The 23,246-nt window shown below is 38.1% G+C and overlaps 1 protein-coding gene across 2 annotated transcripts; it reads right to left on the bottom strand.

The window, feature by feature from the left end:
* Positions 1-1,153: 1,153 nt before the first annotated feature.
* Suv39h2 (suppressor of variegation 3-9 homolog 2 (Drosophila)) lies at positions 1,154-22,690 on the bottom strand. 2 transcript variants are annotated; one of them, XM_013014552.1, is made up of 5 exons: positions 22,543-22,690; positions 12,435-13,106; positions 7,124-7,270; positions 3,848-3,977; positions 1,154-2,767 (listed from the first exon to the last, which is right to left on the bottom strand). In XM_013014552.1, exons 1-5 carry the CDS (start codon positions 22,609-22,611, stop codon positions 2,661-2,663), a joined length of 1,125 nt encoding a protein of 374 aa, XP_012870006.1. In that variant the 5' UTR covers positions 22,612-22,690; the 3' UTR covers positions 1,154-2,660. The 2 variants fall into 2 exon arrangements, with proteins under 2 accessions (XP_012870006.1, XP_012870007.1); XM_013014553.1 differs by having other exon boundaries at positions 12,975-13,106; positions 22,543-22,684.
* Positions 22,691-23,246: the final 556 nt, after the last annotated feature.

The following is a 23,246-nucleotide window of genomic DNA, read 5'->3' on the forward strand; positions in this document are numbered from 1 at the left end:
CCACTTCCGGTTTTCTGGTGGTTTATTGGAGATAGGAGTCTCACGGTCTCTCCTGCCCGGGCTGGCTTTGAACCTCGATCCTCAGATCTCAGCCTCCTGAGTAGCTAGGATTATAGGTGTGAGCCACCAGCGCCTGGCTATGGCTTTTTTTCTTATGTGATGTTGAGGAATCAAACCCAGCGCCTCATGCATGCAAGGCAAGCACTCTACCACTGAGCCACCTTCCCAGCCCCAGCAGAATGATCTTGACCATGTTAAAGTTACTCAATCAGGCCAGGCACTGGTGCATCACGCCTATAATCCTAGCTACTCAGTATGCTGAGATCTGAGGAATGCAGTTCAAAGCCAGCTGGGATGGGAAAGTCTGTGACTCCGATCTTCAATTAACCACTCGACCATAGCTTAAGTGGTAGAGCACTAGCTTTGAGCAAGAGCTCAGGGGCAGCGCCCAGGCCTTGAGTTTCAAGCTCTAAACCAAAACCAAAACCAACTTACACAACCATCCAAAGCCTGTTACCTTCAGTGTAATATAAGAATGAAAAAAAAATTTTGGGAGATTTATAAGAAGTACATGAGTATATGAGTAAATACAAACCTTAATGAATATTAGTTCGGAATTCTAAAATTTCTTAGCATTTCCAGGGAGTATTTAGCATAAAACAATTACATACCTGCTGACTTAACTGCTCACAAGTTTCAGAAGAAACATAGATATGTTTTGCTATTTAATTGTACATTTAATGCTCTAATGATTGAGTGCTTAAAAGGAAAATAAAATTTAAATCAACTACAGAAACCTGGGATTCATACTGTCAGAAGATAACAATGAAATCCTTTTGTGTATAACTAATGTAAGTTGATTTTTTAATAAAGGAAGATCAGCTGGGCGTCAGTGGCTCATACCTGTCATCCTAGCTACTCAGGAGGCTGAGATCTGAGGATTACGGTTCAAAGCCAGCCCAGGCAGGAAAGCCCGTGAGACTCTTATCCTTAATTGCCAGAAAACCCGAAGTGGTGCTATGGCTCAAAAGTGGTAGAGTGCTTACCTTGAGCTGAAGAGCTAAGGGACAGCGCCAAAGCCGAGTTCAAGCCCCATGACCGACATTAAAAAAAAAAAAAAAAAAGAAGATCATAAAATGTTTAACTTGAGAGAATGGTAACTTAAAGTAAGCTTGGCATAGGGGCAACCTGCAAGCCCGCGAAGCTTCCTCACTACGGCACTACATGAATAATTTCTCATAAAACACAAGAAATGTCCTTAAAATATTTTGATACAATTCACAGAATTTTGATTAGTAAACACAGTATGAAGTCTCAAACATGCAAACACTGTTTCCCATATTGTGAACACCCAAAGTCACATGATTGCAATATAACAATAAAATGCAGTTTCTCCCAACAAGGTTAAGGATGAAGTTCTGCCTTCTTGTACTCAGTTCAGTTTCGCACTTCATAGGTCACTGAAGCCTCCAGCAGTGGGTGTAGGTAGAACTTATTCAGGAACGCTGAAAACTACATTTATTTGGCACATTTATTTTCATGTTGGTCACCACGATTAGAAAATCCAAAATCAGAGATGCAGATGGTTCTTTCCTATTGAGGTCTTACAATATAGTGAGGAAAATCTGATTTCACTTTTTACAGATCAACTAATAAAAGATCTCAATTCAGGCACATAATTCGGCCAAGTTTAGCTTTATTTCATTGAAAAATTCTTGTTCAAATATAGAGTATTTTTTGGAAGAATCTGTAGGTGGAAAGGAGACATAAGCCTGCCTAACACAGAGGGTAGTAATATCAGTGGATATTACCTTACCTCCAGGTACTGTAGCTCCCTAAATGTCTTGCTGCACTGTTTACAGCAGAGGTACTCAACACAGATCTCTATGTACATGGCACTTAAGAGAATGCCATTTCCCTTGCCTGTGATGCCAAAAAAAGTCCTCCTAGTCCCATGGTCCTGTCCTTCCAAGGAAGCTTTGTGTCCAGCCATTCTGAACTTTAGAGGGGTTTTTATTTTCGGGGATTTGATTTACTTTTAGAGCATTAAAATATCTTTGGAGAATTATAGGTTCAGATGATGTAGATTGCTTTCAAAATAGGAAATCAAGCTTAAATTAGAAATTTTACATTTCATTTTTACATTTCATATAATTGAAATGCCAGTGTTTTAAGGAAAAAGTAAAAAAAAAGTGTAAAAAACTCAATATCTCCTATTGTTCAAGATTAGTATTAAACAGGAATAACAACATAGAAATAAAAATAGAATGTGTTTATCTGCACAAATGGGATCAACTGTTTCTCTGAAATCAGGGTGAATGCTGCATCTCAGCAATTGTAACCTTATGAATTTAACATCTTCAAACATGCAAGGGGCCGCTTTCCTGACCACACAGACCAAGCATTCATGTTCATCTATAAGTAGTTTGTCTTCCACGTTTGGTTTCTAATCACCAAATACGTATACTTCAAGTTAGAAATCAGTCTTTGTGACCCTGAGTCCTCTTCAGAATCAACAGTGATGATTTTGGCAAATGTCTTGAAATAATGGACTTTAAATTAACAGGAATAATCTTGATAATATCAAAGAGTCTCAAATGCTTTAAATATGAACATTACGGAATAAAATATGATTCTCATCAGGTCTCCTTCCTGAAATCTCAGTTGAGGTAACCCCTGCAGGTCACTGCCCCACATTTGCATACAGTTCTGGCCCTCTTTCTGGCAGGGCTTTGGTCAAGGGAGTCTGAAGATATATCTCCAGAACCTGAATATGCAGGAAAAAGACAAAAAAAAGAAAAGAGGAGAGAGCTGACTAGAATGCACTTAAAATGTTCTTTTAAGGTAACAAACTCAACACCATTAGAGTAAGTTAATATCCTTTGTATTTATAAATGTGGATACTCTGAGATAGATATGAATTGTCTTCTAAGAGGTACAACTGGTACTTGGCCATCCTTGTGGGAGTGGCTACGTGATGTGAAATTTATGAGAAAATCCAATAGAAAACCCCTTTTTCCTGACAGCACAGTAATCATATGTGAAGGTCATCATTCTTAGAGAAACAGAGGAAAGGAAATATTCCCATTGTTACAATCAAGCAAATGGCATTAAATGTTCTCTCAAAAGTTAGGTTCAAGGAGGAGTAGGTTCACATGTCATTTAAAATCATACTTTGAATCTTGTGAATACATACCTATATACACATACATATATATATATACATACATGTATATATACACATACATATATATATACATACATGTACATATACACATACATATATATATATATCTTAGTAAATCTTCACAGATGAGGGCATATTAATACAAGTGGCATTGAGAAAGATGCTGTAGTAACTTCCAAAATAGAAGTTTTGAAAACAAATCAGTAGGTAATGTGGTATGTAAGAAAGACCATTCATTCCCTAGCCAAGTCAAGCAGATTTCGCCTCTAGCTCTAGCCATCAGATGAACTTTGGACCTTATGTAAGGTAACAAAGTCTTACAGCCTCAAGTGATTTCATCTTTTTTTTTTTGGTGCCAGTGGCCAGGCCTTATATATACTCTTACTTGGCTTGTTCACTCCTAGCACTCTACCACTTGAACCATGCCTTCAGTCCAGAATTATACTGGTTAATTGGAGTCTCTTGGACTTTTCTACTCCAACTAACTTTCAACTGGGATATCAGATAGCAGACTCCTGAGTAACTAGGATTACAGGTGTGAGCCACTGGTACCTGGCAATTTGTTTCATTTATATTAATTTGGTTGGGGTAATCTAAGGTCTTAGATATACTTCCTCATACTGAAATGAACACCAATGAAACTATACTTGAAAACCATACCTTTCATTTGATAATCAAAAGTCAGCTCTTCTCCAGCATGTATGGTTCTTGTGGAAAACAATGCAATTCGGGGAAGACGAGTATCAAGGTTGTCAATGAAAACATTGAACACCTGAAGATTTGGGTCACACTAAAAGAGGAACAGGAGAGCCATGTAAGTGAAAGTGATGTCAAGGAGCTCTTTTACATGCCATACAAAAAAATTTCAACTTATCAGTATTTTTTTTTTTGTACCAATTCTAGAGCTTGAACTCAGGGCCTGGGTGCTGTCCCTGAGCTAGCACCCCACACTTGACCTATTTTGGTGCTTAACTGGAGATATCTCATGAACTTTCCTGCCCAAGCTGACTTTGAACCCTGACCTAAAGATCTCAGCCTCCTGCGTTGCAAGGATTACAGGTGTGAGCCACTGGAGCCCAGCTCAGAGTATTCTTTTTTTTTTTTTTTTTTTGGTTAGTCGTGGGGCCTGAACTCTGGGCCTGGGCACTATCCCTGTGCTCTTCAGCTCAAGGCTAGCGCTCTACCACTTGAGCCACAGCGCCACTTCTGGCTTTTTCTGCTTATGTTGTGCTGAGGAATCGAACCCAGGGCCTCATGCATGCAAGGCAAGCACTCTACCACTGAGCCACCTTCCCAGCCCTCAGAGCATTCATTTTTAAAGTTCTGTGGGCTAAGTTGTTTATCATGGAATGCATCTTCAAAAATAGTTTTCACTTATAGAAACTTTAGATATACATGAGAGAAAATAATGCAGTAATTCTGTAAATACAACTATGCAGCTTAACTATTAATGGGTCTGCCAATCTTGTTCATCTAGTCTCATTTTACTCTGGAGACTTTTATTCAAGTCCCAATTAACATTATTGTTTAATCTGTAACTATTTTGATTCAAATTCTATGTCACAGAGTTTTACTGCTTAAATATTTATTTAGATCTGTTCAACATTTTGAGAACTGTATACTACTGTATGGAATATACAAGTAGAGAGATTAGGGAATTATATAGAGAAATCAAAACAAGTATTTAATAATATATTAATAATTAATATATTAATTAATAATATATTTATGTTGGGAGGTGGCTATCTTTGAGTTCTATATCCAGTTACCTTCAGATTCAATAAAAATGAATTAAAATGTGTGAAAATGATACTTGTACTGAACGTGTACAAACTGATTGCTCTTGCCAGTATTCCCTAAATAATAGAGTGCAACCAATAGCTACCCTCTACTTATATTATTAGCAATCTAGACATGATTTAAAGAATAAGAGAAAATGTGCAGGTTGTATTCCAATACTATAGTAGTATTATTTAAGCTACTGGAGCATTGAAGTATTTTGGTGCCTGCAGAGAATCCTGAAGCCAATCCTGAGATACTAAAGGATTACTGCACCTCAAGTTTATTAAGAAAAAAGTTTTAGCCAGTATGGTACAGTGGCTCATCTTAAGCCCACATACAGACATGGGCTAAAAGTGAGAACCTATCTCAAAATAACCAGGGCAAAAAAGACTGGAGGTGTAGCTCAGTAGTAAAGTGCCTGTTTAGCAAGCATGAGGCCCTGAATTCAAACCCCAGTTCTGAAAATAGCAAACAAACTTTTGTTTTTGTCAGGCCTAGGGCTTGAACTCAGGCCTGAGCAGTTCCTGAGCTTCTTTTGCTCAAGGCTAGCACTATTATCACTTAAACCACAGTGCCACTTCCAGCCTTTTCTGTGTATGTGGTACTGAGGAATTGAACCCAGGGTTTCATGCATGCTAGGCAAGCACTCTACCACTAATTCCCTGCCCCAGCAAACAAACTTTAAGAAGTTCAAAGACTAAAAATGTAGTTAAGTTTCTTACATCTCATTGCTAAATCACACACCAGTTTCTTGGTATGCCATCAACCAGAAGTTTTAACATGATTACATCTTTATAAAATCAGCTAACTTTACTCCTAGGTGAATTTTATTATCTATAACATTAGCTATAATGTTATAGATAACTCTACCTAGCACCTAGAATATAAGATTCTGTTAGGATTACAACTCTTTAAGTTCTTTCAAGTGTGAATTAAACATTTAAGGAATGCTAATAATTTGGAAAACTGATCCTAAATGCTTTCTATACTCCACAAACCCTTAATTATATACATAACATGTTCACATTCTAAGAAACTACATCTATATTCAGCTGCACAGTCGTGACCCTGGATGGATGCCTGAACTGCACATAATGCCAAATGCTTATTATGTACTATACTTACAATAAATTGAACTTACATAGTAGGCACAGTAAGAGACTAACAATAGTGTGACTAACACTATAATAAAATTAAGCAACTGTGATGTGTCCCTCAAAATCAAGTTGTCCTTTCTCCTTTAGAAACACTCTTTACCTTTTTTGCATATCCAAATTGCTTATATCAGTGCTCTTTGTGTGAGGCTACCTTAAGTAAAATACGGGTCCTTTGAAGACAAGCACTGTGATACTTTGACAGTTAACCCAGTGAGCTAGAGACTAACAAGTGTGTAGGTTTATACAGTGTGGACATGCTGGGCAGAGAGCTGACTCATGTTATAGATAGGGTGACATCGAACAGTGACAGAGCTCATCTTTCAGAATGGCATGCAACTGAATATTTATCAATTATTTAAAATTTCCACTAAGCATTGGCAACTGACTATCAATAACAAACTATGGGAAGGAAGGGAAAATGGTCTAAGAGTTCACTGGGTCAGCTTCCCTAAAACACGATAGACTCTTGCATAAACATTTTACTTCACTTCCTCCTCTGATGTGGTGATAGTATTTACTTTATTGTTAGAACATTAACATGAACTAACCTAAGACTCATGCAAACATGTTGGGTTTTTCTGGCACTCTATCCCTTGGGCCACACCACCAGCCCTTTCTCCTTTTACTATTTTCCAGACAGGGTCTCATGTTTATGCCCAAATCAGTTTCACATTTATGCTTGCTGCATAGCTGGGATGGCAGCATTTATTGGTTAAGATACCTGGCAAAAATTTTTTTGGCCTGGGCTGGCCTCAACTGTGATCTGACCAATCTCAACCTCCTGAATAGCTAGGGTTACAGATGTGAATGACAACACCCAACCAAAACATGGTCTTCTAAGCACCTTGATGTTTACCTTGCTAGAACAGCAGTAAACCATGGCATAGCAGAAGAGGCCCTTACTATTACAATACCTGGGAAGAGTACTTATCCTTTATGGAAAAGTTATTAAAAACAGGCCCAAGTTGAATTGGTCTTGTCTATAAGTATTCCTTACACTGTGATTCACAAAATGGGAAATATTTCCGTATCGAGCTGCATCCACTGTGAATTCATCAGACTCGTAGTCCAGATCAAAGAGGTATGTGATTCCTTTGTTGTCATAGAGCTGTCCTCGTCTTTCAGCTTCTTCACTTGTGATTACCTAAGGAGAAAAAGCTACTATAGTTTTTTTCTTCTTTATTTTTTTGAGACAGAAATCTTTCTGTGTTTCTCAGACTGTTCTCAAACTCCTGAGCTCAAGTGATCTTCCCACCTCAGCCTGCTCAGCAGCTGGGACTCCTGCTAACATCATACCAGCAAAACCATAGCACTTTATGTTATGGTTGTTTATTACTGCTGATCTTAAGAAACATTCATTACCTAAATCAATATATTTCCTAAAAATGTTTACTAAAAAATTCAAGTGTCATCAAAACAAATGTTCACAAAAAAACCTAAAAGCTTTTTTTTTTTCTTTTTTGGTCGGTTGTGGAGCTTGAACTCTGGGCTTGGGCGCTGTCCCTGCACTGTTCAACTAAAGGTGAGCGCTCTACTGCTTGAGCCATAGAACCACTTCCAATTTTCTAGTGGTTTATTGGAGATAAGAGTCTCATGACTTTCCTGCCCAGGCTGGCTTTGAACCATGATCCTCAGATCTCAGTCTCCTGAGTAGCTAGGATTACAGGCGTGAGCCACCGGCGCCCGGCTTCTAAGAGCTATTTTTGAAGCGGGGAAAAAATAATTTGTTAAATAAAACATGGGACAATGAATATGTGGAAACATTGCACTACTTTTATTATGATTAGGGCCATTCAATACCCTTTACAACTATAGCTCTCTGCAGCCTATAACTAAAGAGTACTACATTTATATGAGTATGTGTTCCAAATGTGCTCTGAAGGTATTGTTTTCCTATAACCAATCTCTATCAGTTATAAATGGAAGTATGTTTCAATACAGGAGAGAATCTAGGATAAATATGCAGGAGTTAGGGATATAACTCAGTGGTAGAGCATCTGCGTACCATGTGTGAGGCCCTGGGTACAATCCCAGTGCTACAGAGGGAAAATGTCATCTAGAATTCTGCTCTTAAGAACCTAGCTTTATCATAAAAACAGCTCAAGAAACCAAAAATCTATCAACCAAGTCTAGTTGCTGCTTTCATTCAGTACATATTTTCTTTTTTTTTTTTTGGTCAGTTGTGGAGCCTGAACACAGTTCCTGAGCACCGTAGCTGAGCTTTGCACTTAAGGCTTGTGCTTTATCACTTTGAGCCACAGGTCTACTTCCGGTTTTCTGGTGGTTAACTGAAGTCTCATGGACTTTCCTGCCCGGGCTGGTTTTGAACTGTGATCCTCAGATCTCAGCCTCCTGAGTAGCTAAGATTATGAGCATGAGCCACTAGTACCCAGCCTCAGCCAAAATTTAAAAAAGAAAAAAGAAATGAGATTGTCATACTCATCCCCAAACCAGGCAAAGACCCAACAAAAAAAAGAGAACTGCAGACCAGTCTCTTTGATGAACACAGATGCAAAGCTCCTCAATAAAATTCTAGCCAACAGAATCCAGAAACATATAAAAAAAATCATACATTATGACCAAGTAGGCTTCATCCCAGAGATGCAGGGATGGTTTAACATACGTAAATCAATAAGTGTAATCTATCACATCAACAGATCCAAGATCAAGAACCACATGATTATCTCCATTGACCGAGAATAGGCTTTTGATAAAATACAGCACTCATTCATGTTAAAAGCTGTGGAAAAAATAGGAATAGAAGGTACATTCCATAAAACAATAAAAGCCTTATAAGACAGACCAACAGTCAGTATTATACTTAATGGGGAAAAACTACAACCAATTCCCCTAAAAACAGGAATAAGGCAAGGATGCCCACTCTCTCCACTCCTCTTCAATATAGTTCTGGAATCCTTAGCCAGAGCAATAAGGCAAGAAAAAGACATTAAAGGGATGGATCCACATAGGGGAGGAAGAAGTTAAATTATCTCTTTTTGCAGATGACATGATTTTATACCTTAACGATCCCCAAAGCTCCATCCCCAAATGTTTAGAACTTAAACCACTTCGGCAAAGTATCAGGATGCAAAATTAACCCACAAAAATCAGTTGCCTTTCTGTACACCAACATTGTACAAGCAGAAAAGGAAATCAAGGAAACAACTCCATTCACAATAAGCTCAAAAAAAAAAGTATCTAGGAATTAACCTAATCAAAGATGTAAAAGGTCTATTTCATGAAAACTATATTCCTTTTTTTAAAAAGGAATCATAGGGGATACCAGGAAATGGAAAGACCTCCCATGTTCCTGGATAGGCAAAATTAACAGAATGAAAATGGTCATACTGCCAAAATTGATATACACATTCAATGCAATTACCATTAAAATTCCAATGACTGAAGTAGAGAAAACAGTCCAAAAATTCATATGGAACAACAAAAGACCTAGAATAGCCAAAACAGTTCTAGGCATAAGAAAAAATGCAGGAGGGATCACGATACTGGACTTTAAGCTCTACTAAAGAGCCATAATAACAAAGACAGCTTGGTACTAGCACAAAAAGAGACCCAAAGACCAATGGAAAAGATTAGAGGACCCAGAAATAAAGCTGCATATGTATAGTCAGTTGATATTTGACAAAGGAGCCTGATACTCTGAAACTACTGCAGGACAGAGTAGGAGAGACACTTGAACTTATAGGCACAGGCAGGAACTTCCTGAACAAGAGTCCCAGTGTCACAAATTGGAGAGAGACTTGATAAATGGGGCTACCTTAAAATAAAAAGGTTTTGCACAGATAAAGAAATAGCAACCAAACTAGAAAGAAAGTCAACTAATTGGGAAAAATATTACCAGCAATATATCAGACAAGGGTCTAATATCCATTATATACAGGGAACTCAACCCTCACAAATCTAACAAACCAATCTTGAAATGGGCAAGGGAACTAAAGAGAGACTTCTCAGAAGAGATAAAAATGGCAAAGAAACACATGAGGAAATGTTTGTCATCCCTGGCTGTAAAGGAAATGCAAATAAAAACAACACTGAGATACCACCTTACCGCAGTCAGAATGGCCCACATCCTAAATTCAGCCAAAGACAAATGCTACAGGGGATGCAGAGAAAGAGGAATCCTACTGCATTGCTGGTGGGAATGTATACTTATACAACCACTTTGGAAAGCAGTCTGGAGGTACCTCAGAAAGCTAAATATAGACCTCCCCTCCAGTCATATCACTTCTAGGCATCTATCCTGAACAACAGGAACCAGTATACAAAGACACATGCTCCTCCATGTTTATTGAAGCACTGTTCATAATAGCCAAGATTTCGAAACAACCCAGATGCCCCACTACTGATGAGTGGATCCAAAAACTGTGTACCTATATACAATGGAATATTATGCAGCCATTAGAAAGGACAAAATAATGGCATTTGCAGGGAAATGGATGGAACCAGAGAAAATTATTATTTTGTCAGTCATGGGGCTTGAACTTTGGGCCTGGGCGCTGTCCCTCAGCTCTTCAGCTCAAGGCAAGCACTCTACCACTTGAGCCACAGTGCCACTTCCAGTTTTCTGGTGGTTTATTGGAGATAAGAGTCTCATGGACTTTCTTGCTCGGGCTGGCTTTGAACTGCCGATCCTCAGATCTCAGCCTCCTGAACAGCTAGGATTACACGGGTGCCCGGCAGTAAGGTAAGCCAAGAACAAATTGACAAACGGCACATGGTCTCCCTGATACGTGGATGCTTAAGCCAAAATGCAAGAAGATATGAAAGTAAACATGACTCAAGAAACAAAGGATAGCCACTCATTTTGTCGTATCATCACTAAATGACTCCATGTTCTTGACCATATATATGGTAGATATATACACACAACAGAGGGAAGCCAGGAGGAGGAACAGAAAGAATAAGTGGGAAACAGAACAATATACAACCAAGGGGCCCATCAGCTGCACTGGACATAGAAGCAAAAGTAGTAAGCAACCCAAAGACAGTGATGGGAAGGGAGGAATGAGCAGGGAAGAGGGAACAGCCTACACTAAGCAAAAGGAAAGAAATGTAAACATCACCTGATGTGGAAGAAATAATTTGTATTGTCACAGCTCATAGAATTCACAAACTTTATAGACCATGATAATGATAATTTGCCTTGTGAAGGTTAAAAAATGTGGTTGTGACTTTAAGTATCACTATTCCACAATACTGTGAAATATGTGAAATTTATGTAATCACCTAATCTCAATTTAAAAAAAAAAGTGGGAGAAGGGAAGGGTTAGGAGCAATGGATGACAATGTTGTCAGACACTTTGTATTCATATACTGTTTTGTAGAATGGGAACTTCTTTGTATAACTAGTTAAAGATAATAATAAAAAAGTTAAAAAATGAGATCATATAAGATCTAGTGATTTCTAAGTATGAGAAAAAAAGATTCAAAACAGGGATTTCATTTCAAAATTCTAGATTAATAGAGATAATTAAACATGACTCAATTTCAAAGAATCAAATTAACCAATCAGATAATCCCAGAAATGGTAACCCTTGTTATCTTTGTCACAGCTTAACCATCATTCAGTTCAAGATACTGTAGTGCAGTGAAAAGAATAATTCTGGAGTTTTGAATCCTGCCTCTTGTTTTCTACTGAGGCTTATTACTCACTTGGCCTTGAGCAAATTACTCCATTTCTCTGTACCACAGTTTCTTTAGAATGGAGAAAACTCGTAAAATATGGTGCTTATTACAAGAGTATGGTGGCACATGAGAAATACTAGTTTATAGTTATGCATACATATAAATGTAAATTTGCTAGTATCTGACAATTTACAAAATGGTCTGTAATTCAAAGTGGCTCAGTTATAAAGAGATTTTTCTTATGGATACATGAATGTATACTTTATAATATTCATAAACCACTGGTCTATTAGATAACATTATGTTGATACAGAGTATTTTAATAAACTTAACCATTATTTGGCCAAATGAGTGAGGTAAATTATGCCTTCTAATTTCAAAGTCAGAATGTGTTTAGGATTTTCTTATGACGTGTATGGAAAGATAGACATTATATTTTAAAACATATGCATCTGTGCTCAATGAATATGGATGTTTGTTGAAAGATGACTCTATTTTTTGCACATAAAATGATATTTCTCATCATGCTAGTGAACCCTTCTCCTAAACCTGAAAATGAGTTCCTATATATCTACAAATGATAATACAAAGACATATGAAATATTTATGTTGCTGCAGAACCAGGTATAAACCTTAAATATTGTTATGCAGTAAACTGAATATACCTCTCCAACATACTCCATGACAAAACTCATCCTTTTAATCTTCACAAGGGTTTTCACACCCCAGCCGCGGCCATTGCTAGTTCGAAAGATGCAAAGTGAATACTGCGTGCCTTTTTGTACAATCCTATTGGGACAATCTGGTCCACACTGGCACCTTGAGTTGCATTCATAGATGGGGGTACCAGGTGGGATTCTGATTTGTTGGTTCTTATTGTAAGCAAAAAGAACTCCAGCTTCCGTAGGACAGCATTTCTCATGGAAGCAATCTGTGCATGAACAACCAAAGGTAACTTCGCTGACTAAATTGATCCCGGGGGCTGGCTTGTATTCATTTATGTAGAAGAAGTCTGAAGGTGGGCCCTCCAAGTCAACAGTATTTTCAACTAATATCATTCCTTTATGAGTCTTGCTTCTGTTGAGTTCTTCTTGCCACCTCTGCAGAGCTAGTCTTTGTTTAGCTTTCTTCACAATATACTCAGCAACAGCAGGTTTTAAAGCTTTGTGGTCGTCTTTGGGAATTATGGCTTTGCCTTTCTTTACCTGAGATAAATAGTCATGCTTGTCATTATAAAATTGTTGAAGCAGTAATGGACACTTGAGATTTTGCAAAGGTTCCCAAGTATTTGTGGAATCTGGCCATCCTTTCCATTTTACAAGATAATATTCCATATCCTTAAAATATAAAAGAAAATGCAAATCAGATTATGATTGTGTCAATTACTTGAAAAAAACGAGATATCACCATTTTTCTTAATAAAAAGTTTAGAGTATGTACATGTTCACAAGTTCCTGACAGATAGCAAGTACAAATCATACAAATAAAACTACTTTCCCTTATGTTATGTAAAATATAGAATTTAGATATAGTACAACACGTTTGCTAACAGGTGAGAAGTATCTTACCTGGAGAAAGATAAAGGCACTGAAATTCACAAATATTTTCCTAAATAGTAAATTAGGCTAAACAAAAAAAGTATTTAGCTTGATTGTGGAAAGAGATGGTCCAAAGCTCACTAACTCCTAGGCTGATGTCTCGCTTGGCCCACTCGGATGCAGGTGGTTCTTTATGATCATAACTTCATGCTGGTCACTGGACATTAGGGAACTTATATTTCCTGATGTCATGGTCAGATATTCTTTAAATATTCTCAGCATTTGTTGTCCAAGTCACTGCTACACAATGTAGCACTATGGAGAACCTGAAGTGGGGCTAACATACTCAATTGAAATGTGCTTTAAGTATAATACACATTGAATTTCAGACATAATATGAAAAAGGAAAACACCTGACTTAAAACTTACTAACTGCATGCTGAAATTATATACATACACATATACACATATATGTATTCCACACATGAAATTATATGTAATGTGTGTGTGTGTGCGTGCGCGCATGCATGCATGGGCACATGTGGTGCTAGGGATGAAACCCAGGACCTTGTTCACATTCTACTCAACAAGCAATTATTCCTATGAAAGAACTCTGCTTCATTTTGAACACTGAATGCAATATATGCTTTCTTCTGTTAAAATGTGTTAAAAATATTGTCTGAAGATATATACAAAATCCATATTGGAAATATACAGCAATAAGTCTAGGGCACACTAAAATATTTGTCAAATTGGGCTTAAAGCTTAAAACTGTCTCTCATAATTTGGTACTTTTACACTACGGTAGATCTTAAGACTTCTATTCTTCTTAATTCTAAATTTAATTTTTTTTCTGATGCCACAAGAAAGCAATGTAACCTTGGTCCTGGTTTTAATTGCTATAGACTTTTTTTCCTACCATTGCCCTGAACTATGCCAAATAAATGTTACCAGAAAATCCATGAAAGAAAAGGAAACAATGGCTTTAAGTCACATGATTAAATTATCATCTAGAAAAACTAAAAATATGTCACTCAAGTTTATTTCCCAAATAGTACACAGTAGTCCCAAATAGTACACAGTAGTGGTTATTTAAGTCATTTGTATTTTAAGTGACTAAGTTTTATTGTGAATCATATTAGTAACTATGTAACTTGTGGATAATAAATATACATAAAAATGTAAGTGTTTTGGAAAATAGCACAAAATACTAATAACGTTTAATTTGGGCTTGTAGACTTTTATCTTTAAAATTAAAAAATGGCATTTCCATTTTGAAAAGATAGTTTTTGCCCAGAAAAATCACTGACTTTATGAAACAAATTCAATAACCTAAAATTCCAAATAAAACTTCACATCTCCTAGGCTTATCTATTATATCTTATCTGTAAGCAACTCTATATTACCTACAGAAATGGAATACAGTGAAGTGGTGAATTTGGAATGCAGTTATGCATTTCTTCTTTAAGACACTAGATTGTACTGCATTTGACATAAGCTCAATTAAATCACATATTCTAATATTTCTACTAAGTACTTGAAAGGTTGCTAAGTAGGAAGCATGATGAAATATAGGGCATTACAGTAGTAAAATCTCATTGGGAGAACAGGCAATGTGTGGGATAGAAACTCGAGATGCATTTAAATGTCAAAATAAGTTAAGACAGTCAATTACACTAAAAGAGAAAAAGTCAATGTAGGACAGATGACCAGAAAAGAGAAGTAGAACAAACTACCCCATGAAAGACTGAACTTATGTAAGGAATACTGCACAATACTGCCCAACAACTTGTATAAATATTAGTTTAGGGATAAGATTTATACAAGTTGCTGGGCACTGGTGGCTCATGCCTATAATCCAAACTACTCTGGAGATTGAATGAGGATCATGAGGATCAAAGTTTGAATGTGAGAAAAGCTCTTTTCTATCAATGTAGTTTGCTTCCTTTCTGTCAATCTTGTGAGAATTCTTTTTCTGAAAAGTGTCTGCTTTGGCCCATGGGCCCTTGTTAATTTCACTTTAGTTACATACACCCTTTTCCTAAGCACTTTCATTGAAACATCCTGTTAGAAATTCCTTAAATTTTAGTTGCATCCCGTTAATTAAGCTGCATCCTGTTAATTAAGCTGCATCCTTTTGCAGATGGTGAACCTGAGCTCAGCCAATGTGAGCAGAGGGGTGGGGCTTTGCTGAGTTAGAGATTAACAAGGGAGCAGCCAGCCTGCTCTGTGTGCTTGCTTGCCAGATTTTTGGCTAGTGGTGTACCATTCTGATCCTAATTACTCAGGCTGAAATCCTAGGATCTTGGTTCAAAAAGCCAGCTCAGGCAGGAAGGTCTGTGAGACTTGTATCTCCAATTAATCACCAGAAAACTGTAGCTCAAAGAATTAGAACACTAGCCTTGAGCAAAACAGCTCAGGGACAGCACCTAGGTCTTGAGTTAAAAACTTCACAAATACCACCACCACCAAAATAGGACCTACTTGTCCTAAAGTTGGAATATCAAAATTTCTTCTTCATTCTCCTTTCCAACTGTGTGTGTGTGTGTGTGTGTGTGTGTGTGTGTGTGTGTGTGTGTGTGTGAATTCAGGGACTGTGCTTGCCAGACAGGTGTTCTACCACTTGAGCCACACCTCTAACCCTTTTTGCTTTGGTCATTTTTGAGACAAGGCAACCTAGACTGTGATCTTATTTATGCTTCTTGTATAGCTAGGATGAGAGCTACACATCATCACAGTTCTGTTGAGATGGTTCTTGCAAACTCTGCCTGGACTGGTCTCAAATCATAATCTTCCTGATCTCAAACTCCTGAGTAGCCAAGATTATAAGTGTGAGCCACCACACAGGGCTCCTTGTCTTTTTTTTTTCTTTCCTGAGACCACTTTCTGTCTACCATTTAATCTGGACTGTCCTTGGATGCCTTTTGCACTAAAGTGTTTATCCCATTTTACCATCTAATGAATACTATATACTGTTCCACAACCAATGTCACATATATAACATTTTAGATAGTTTCAGAATTTGGGGATTCCATGTTAAGAAGTACTGTGCTAAATACTCTCTCTGGCCAACACCACCACTCCAATGGTTTAGACTATAAGTTATGTTGATGACACCCAACACTATCTACAAACACCCAATATCTAACAGCCTACTTGATGTACAACAGGTTCTTAATCTATCTAGATGGAATTCACCACTGTACTTTCTAAAGGGATTTAGATGAGACTGAAATAAGGAAGTGTTCACTAGGCAAACTGAGAGGTGCCATTCTAATTAGGGAGAAATTTGTGACATGGAAGCAGAGGGAGGAAATGGTCTGGCATGTTCAAGTACAAGCAGTACGTCAATATAGCTACAGGACAGTATATCAATGCTACTGCAATGTGAAATTGAGCCACACAGGCATCAGGGGCCTATTCCTTCTCCCAGTCCAATGTATCCGTTTCATAAAGGAGGGCTTCTTCCTATCCATCTCTATTACTGTAGCTTTAGTTACTTCTGGCTTCAATTCTTGCCTAGATTATCTTATCTAGATTATTGGGGGGGGCCCGGTCGTGGGGCCTGAACTCTGGGCCTGGGAGCTGTCCTTCAGCTCAAGGCTGAACCACAGCACCACTTCCGGCTTTTTTTTTTTTAATTGTGAAAATGCTGTACAGAGGGGTTACACTTACATGGGCAAGATAATGAGTACATTTCTTATCGAGCATTATAGCCTCCTCCTTTGTTTCCCCTTCCCATCCCTTCCCAGCCTCCCCCCCCCCCGCCCCCGGCTTTTTTTTCTTATGTGGTGCTGAGGAATTGAACCCAGGGCCTCAGGCATGCAAGCGCTCTACCACTGAGCCACCTTCCCAGCCCCCTTGTCTAGATTATTGCATTAATTTTCTAAACAAATTTCCTGCCTTTAAACTGACCACTTTAATCCACAGAACTAGGTACTCTTTGTTTTCTTACTTGAAAATTATTAATAGTTCCACTATTGCTTACAAGATATGGTTCTAAACTTGCTATTAAAATGAAGAAAGCTTTTCTGAAATGGGGATGTAGCTCACTGTTCCAGCACTTGCCTAGCATGCTCAAGGTCCTGGGTTAGATCCTAAACACTGTAAAACAAAATCCCCTAACTCTTCCTTAGTAGGGTGGCAGTTCATACCTGTTAAGTCTCAGCTACCCTGGAGGCTATGGGACTTGAGCTCACAAGTCTGTTACCAGCCTGAACAACACAGGGATACCTTGTCTAGAAAACAAGGCCCCTGGTGCCTCTATGGCTCAATCTGGCGTTATAGAATCGTTAATAAACTAACCAGTAGCCATCCTGAAGTACTGCTTATAGTTTAACATTCCAGCCTATTTGCTTCTTTCTAATTACCCAATTAAGTTGGCCTTTCACTCAACTTAGTGAACATGTATTTCAGTCTCATCCTTTTAGATGTAACCTGTTCATCTTTTAAAACAGGTCAAATACTACAGCTAGTTCTTTTATTTGTGACAGTAATGGCACTGGGGTTTGAACTCAGGTGCTCCTAATTGCTAGACAGACTATACCATTTGAGCCACATACCCCAACCCAAATGTCACCTCTTTGGTGAAATCCTTCCTATTCCTCTTGCCCCAAAAGAACTGCTGTCAACATGTGTTCTCATTTCTAATTTAAACTACAAGCAGTTTGTGAGAAGAGATGAAGCAGGAAGGACTATCTTTCCTGCCAGTTTGCTTCAACCTCTTTTGACAGTTCTTCCTGCAAGTATTTCTTGTTGTCCTTCAGGATTTATTTTCTCTTATTCTCATGTGCTTTACTTAGATGGTCATTTACCACTTCACCGATTCACAGTACAACAGCCAGAGTAATATTCTCAGCACATGCATCTCATCATGCCATTTCCCTGCTTAAAGCTACTACATAGCTCCTTGCAGTCTCGATTGCCTATAAGAAGTTGCATTTCCCAAGTCACATCAATTCTATAGCTCATCTCACTCTCTTCTTGTCGACTATTGACACTTGCTATTCCTTGAAGATTCTGTATCAATATCCAACCCACTTACCTTCATTCTTTAGGCCTAAGTATCTTTAGGCCTAAGTATTCTTTAGGCCTAAGTTAGATCCTTAGGTTATAGAAGCATTCACCTCAACTATAATAGAGTACTTGGTATGAGCACTTAATTCTCTCGGAATTTCGTTATCTTATAAACTCCATATTATCATGCCCTATACTCATGTCCTTTAATGCTGAGATTCCTAGTTCCTAGTGCAAGACACGGCAGATGGCCAATAAATAACTGTTGAGATAACAAATGGGTAAATTTACCCATTCCCGAGAGTTCAATCTTTATCTTTTTGACAATTATTTCAAGGTCTCTTTTTCCAATTACATCTCACTTTTGATTTGGAGCCATATTTTCACCTTTACATAAAAGTGTACTCAAGTTATTTCCCTCAGATCCAATTTCCTTCTCTAATATTCTTGGATCTTGAACAGTAATAATATTTAAACCAATTCTATGCAAATCAGAAACTCATACTTTTCTAGATGTAGCTCCTTGATTGCAGATTCCTACTACCCCAACTACAAATCAAAGATTCACAAATTTTACCTTTAAACAAATAAAATCAAGCCAGGTGCTAGTAGCTCATGCTTGTAATCCTAGCTATTCAGGGAGCTGAGATCTGAGCATCATGGTTCAAAGCCAGCCTGAATAGCAAAGATTACAGACAGACTTAGGAATGCAGTCTTAAAATGGGTACCATGTTAAACTTGGGCAACTGTAGGATATGTACCTGAAATGGAGCCTCAAAAGAGGTGAAGGTCATAGAAAGTTTTGGGTGTCATGAGACAAACTGGTATAAGCAGAAGCCATTAGGAAAGAGGTCACCCAGACAGCAACTACAAAGTGAGAAGAAGACCAAGCATAGAACCTTGGAAATTATCTACATTTCAGAGAAAGGTTGGATAGAAGACAGTACAAGATTTGTAAAGAACATTGGAAATTGTAATCCTGCTATGTGGGAGACAGGAAAGAGGGAACACAGTTTGAAGCCAGCCCAAGCAAATGAGATTCCATCTTAACCAATGGCTGGGTGCAGTGGTGCACACCTGTCATCCTCAATGAACAGTGAAGGAAGAAGGAAGGCTGGCCCACTTCAAAATAAATGCAAAAAAACACACTGGGGGTGTGTCTTAAGAGGTAGAGTGCCTGATTTCAAACACAAGGTCTTCAGTTCAATTAACCAAACAAAAACAGGGCTGGGAATGTGGCATAGTGGTAGAGTGCTCACCTAGCATGCATGAAGCCCTGGGTTCAATTCCTCAGTACTACATAAACAGGAAAAGCCAGAAGTGGTGCTGTGGCTCAAGTGGTAGAATGCCAGCCTTGATCACTGAGAGGCTCAGGAACAAAGCCCCGGCCCCGAGTTCAAGCCCCAGGACTGGTTAAAAAAAAAAAAAGGAGTACTGATACAGGCTAATGATAGTAAACACTGATATAATCACCAAATGTCACTGTCTTGTTCTAGGTATTTCGTGTTAATTATACCCTGTGAGATGGCAATGTTACTCTATTTTATAGACAAAGAAGCAGAAGGACAGAGAAAGCTAGAATTTGAGGAAAATGGAGCAACAGTATTGAATGTGGAAAGACTTGAGGCCTTCAAACTGGACATTAGAAGGTCACTGAAAAGAGCACAAATCAAAAATGGGTTAAAAAGTAATGGAATTGTGTGGGGTATATGCTGATGATCCCTGATACTGTAGATATAAGAGGATCATTGTTTGAGGCCAGAATATCAGGGTTCAAGGCAAGCACAGCAAAGTTAGCAATAGATTTTATCCGAAAAACAAACTAAAAGTAAGAGACATTTTTTAGGACAATGAAAAATGTTAAAATGACTAATTTCAGTATACTAAGCTTTGAATTGTAAATGTTATCTATGTGAATTGTATGATGGTATGCAAATTACATCTCAGTGATGCTGAGATGTAATGGGAAGTGAATATAGGAATACAGGAATGCTTGCATGAGTGGTAAGGGAATATAAAAAAAAGATTTCTGGGCTAGGAATGTAGCTTACTGCTTGCCTAGCATGCATGAAGCCCTAGGTTTGATTCATCAGTACAATATATAAAGAAAAAGCTGAAAGTAGCTGGCCTTGAGCAAAAGAAGCTCAGGACAGTGCCCAGGCCCTGAGTTCAAGCCCCAGGATTGGCAAAAAATGTAAGTAAATAAAATTCTGTGGACAAGGTAATATTTGAATATGTTTATTGAGACAAATCAGTGAAAATGGAGCTTGCTATTAAAAAAGACACCAAGATGGTATTGTAGCATGTGTCAGTTAATCTCAGCACTTTGGAGGCTGAGGCAGGATGGCCAGGAGTCAGAGGCAAGCATGGCTAGCCTAGCAAGACTTTCTCTCAAAAACTGAAGATACCGTCACAGGTCAAAGTCAGGATATTGAATAGGAAGAAAACAAAACACATCTTTAAAATTAAGAGTGCATACAGATAATTGGTGGGAAGATGAGGACTTTAGTCTTCAAAGATCTGTTCACTGAGGTAGAAGAGGAAGTATTCAGCTGAATATGAGAAAACAAGGGGTAGAGGAAGTGATCCAGAAAAACCAATAAATACTGAGAAAATAGATATGAATGGTGGAAATAAAATAGATTTAAAAAAACCTGTTGGGCTGAGAAGGTGGCTCAGGGTAGAGTGCTTGCCTTGCATGCATGAGGCCCTGGGTTCGATTCCTCAGTACTACATAAGCAGAAAAAGCCGAAGTGGTACTGTGACTCAATTGGTAGAGCGCTTGCCTTGAGCTAAAGAGCTTAGGGACAGCACCCAACCCAGAGTTCAAGCCCCACGACCAATCAAAAAAAAAAAAAAACATTGGGGCTGGGAAGGTAGCTCAGTGGTAGAGAGCTTGCCTTACATGCCTGAGGCCCTGGGTTCGATTCCTCAGCACCACATAAGCAAAGAGAAAAAAGCCGGAAGTGGCGCTGTGGCTCAAGTGGTAGAGCGCTAGCCTTGAGCTGAGGGACAGCGCCCAGGCCCAGAGTTCAGGCCCCACGACCGGACCCCCCCCCCCAAAAAAAAACCCTGTCAAATAGAATTGATAGGTATGAGAATAGAAGTACTTGAAGGAGCCAAAACGTATGATCATCTGATATTCTCAGTGATGTGAATTTTTCCACAGCTTGTAAAGGCCCTGGAGGATGGCTGGGCTGTTTCAGGAGCAGAGGGATGCTGAGGGCAGAAGTGAAAGTGCTTAATGGATGTAAGCATTACTAAGCAGGAAAGGCAATGATACCAAAAGATGGACATTTTAGAGGAGAACTAGATTTGCTGACAGTTCAACAGAAGAAACAACAAAGAGTTAAAGCAGGATTCTTGACTCCTTTACCTGAAGAAACAGATTATTTACCAAGATAGTTCTTCACCAGAAGAAGTTATAAATGAATTACTGAAAACTATATTTTACATGTTTTAGATCTTAAAAAGCTTCTTATTTAATCATGACACTCAATGTACGTATGTGAAAATGGAGTCACATAACTTGAAGGGATGAGATTGGGAAAGATGGGGAGAGCAATGAAAAGGGTGACACTGATCATTTGCAGCCCCCTCCCTCTGTGCCCTCTTCCCAAAAGCTTGTTTCCACTCCATGGTATTCATTTTGATAAACAGTTCAGTAGTTGGAAGAGCTCAATTTTTAAGAAGACTAAAGGAAAACCCAGAGAAGTTAGATGAACTTGCTGACATCAGTTGTGAGGTACTAAACAAAAGCCCCAAATGACTTTGAAACTCAGGACATTGTTACACCACTGAATCTATTAAAATCTGATGTGTGAAATACAAATGGTAATGCTTCTTGAGGACATTTAGCAACACTAACATTGGTTGAAATTCTAGGCTCATTTCAGGAGATCATGGGGGAACTATAATGCAAGAACAAACTGACTGAAAGGAGAGACCAACTGTTTGCTTTGGTAATTCACATGAAGCTAAGACTTGGATGTAGAGGGACAAAAGCACCTTAATATATTCTAGTGTTAGCGTTTTATGCTTCAAATTCCTGTCAGTATTACTTGGCAAATAGGTAACGGGACAGTATCAATGAATCACTACCTAGAATTTGAAACATTAAGAAGAGTTTGCTTATTTCCTTATTTATTGTTATGTCACAGAAATAGGAAATACTGAAGTGTGAATAGGTCTCTTTTAAGGATCTAGATATTTGCCTTACCTTTTCTACCTTGTAGTCACACAAGTATTCCACCTCATAATTGTTTTGATTCTTTTTGGTGACTCCCATCGATTTACATGTGAGCTTTTCTTGTCTACATAATTCCTGAAGAGTATCAAGTGAAACTAGGCAAGGAACACACCACACTACAATAAGAAAATAGAGTTCTTTACTAATGAAATAGCTACTCAGTTAAAACAAAATATGAGATACTTAAAACCTTTACATTTCTACCCTTCAACTGGTAATTTTGGTCTAAAAGTCAATATGATAAGAAACCAATTGTGTGTTCAAAAAAAGCATTAAAGAACTGTGGTATTAGTTTTCTTGTGCTTTCTAATAGATTTTTATCCTACTATGTTTAACTGATTATTGGTAATTTCTATTAAACCATGTGAGAAAGCCTTCATGTCTGTAAGCTATCTAAAGATCACAGATAGAGGTCGATATGATGTAATGTTTTTGACTTTCCCATTATATTCTACATAGAATTACTATCTGAATAACACATATCTCTAGGTCATACTTAATGTTAAAAGTACATTGAAAAATATATATATTTATTTTTTGGCTGGTCCTGGAGCTGGAAATCTGGTCCTGGGCACTGTCTCTGAGCTTCTTTTGCTCAAGGTGAGTATGCTACCACTTGAGCCACGGTGTCACTTGCAGCTTTTTTGAGTAGTTTTTAAATTGGAGATGGACTT

The sequence above is a fragment of the Dipodomys ordii genome, unplaced genomic scaffold (assembly GCF_000151885.1).
Source record: "Dipodomys ordii isolate 6190 unplaced genomic scaffold, Dord_2.0 Scaffold24, whole genome shotgun sequence".
Classification (NCBI taxonomy): domain Eukaryota; kingdom Metazoa; phylum Chordata; class Mammalia; order Rodentia; family Heteromyidae; genus Dipodomys; species Dipodomys ordii.

What these genes read in the sequence shown, in the direction of transcription:
- Suv39h2 (XM_013014552.1), bottom strand. Translation starts at nt 22,611, where the DNA reads ATGGGAGTCACCAAAAAGAATCAAAACAATTATGAGGTGGAATACTTG. An exon ending in CCCATTTTGTGAATCACAGT is followed by an intron (nt 3,978 to 7,123) that starts GTAAGGAATACT and finishes TTCCTCTTTTAG; the next exon opens with TGTGACCCAAATCTTCAGGT. An exon ending in TTTTGATTATCAAATGAAAG is followed by an intron (nt 2,768 to 3,847) that starts GTATGGTTTTCA and finishes CTGCATATTCAG; the next exon opens with GTTCTGGAGATATATCTTCA.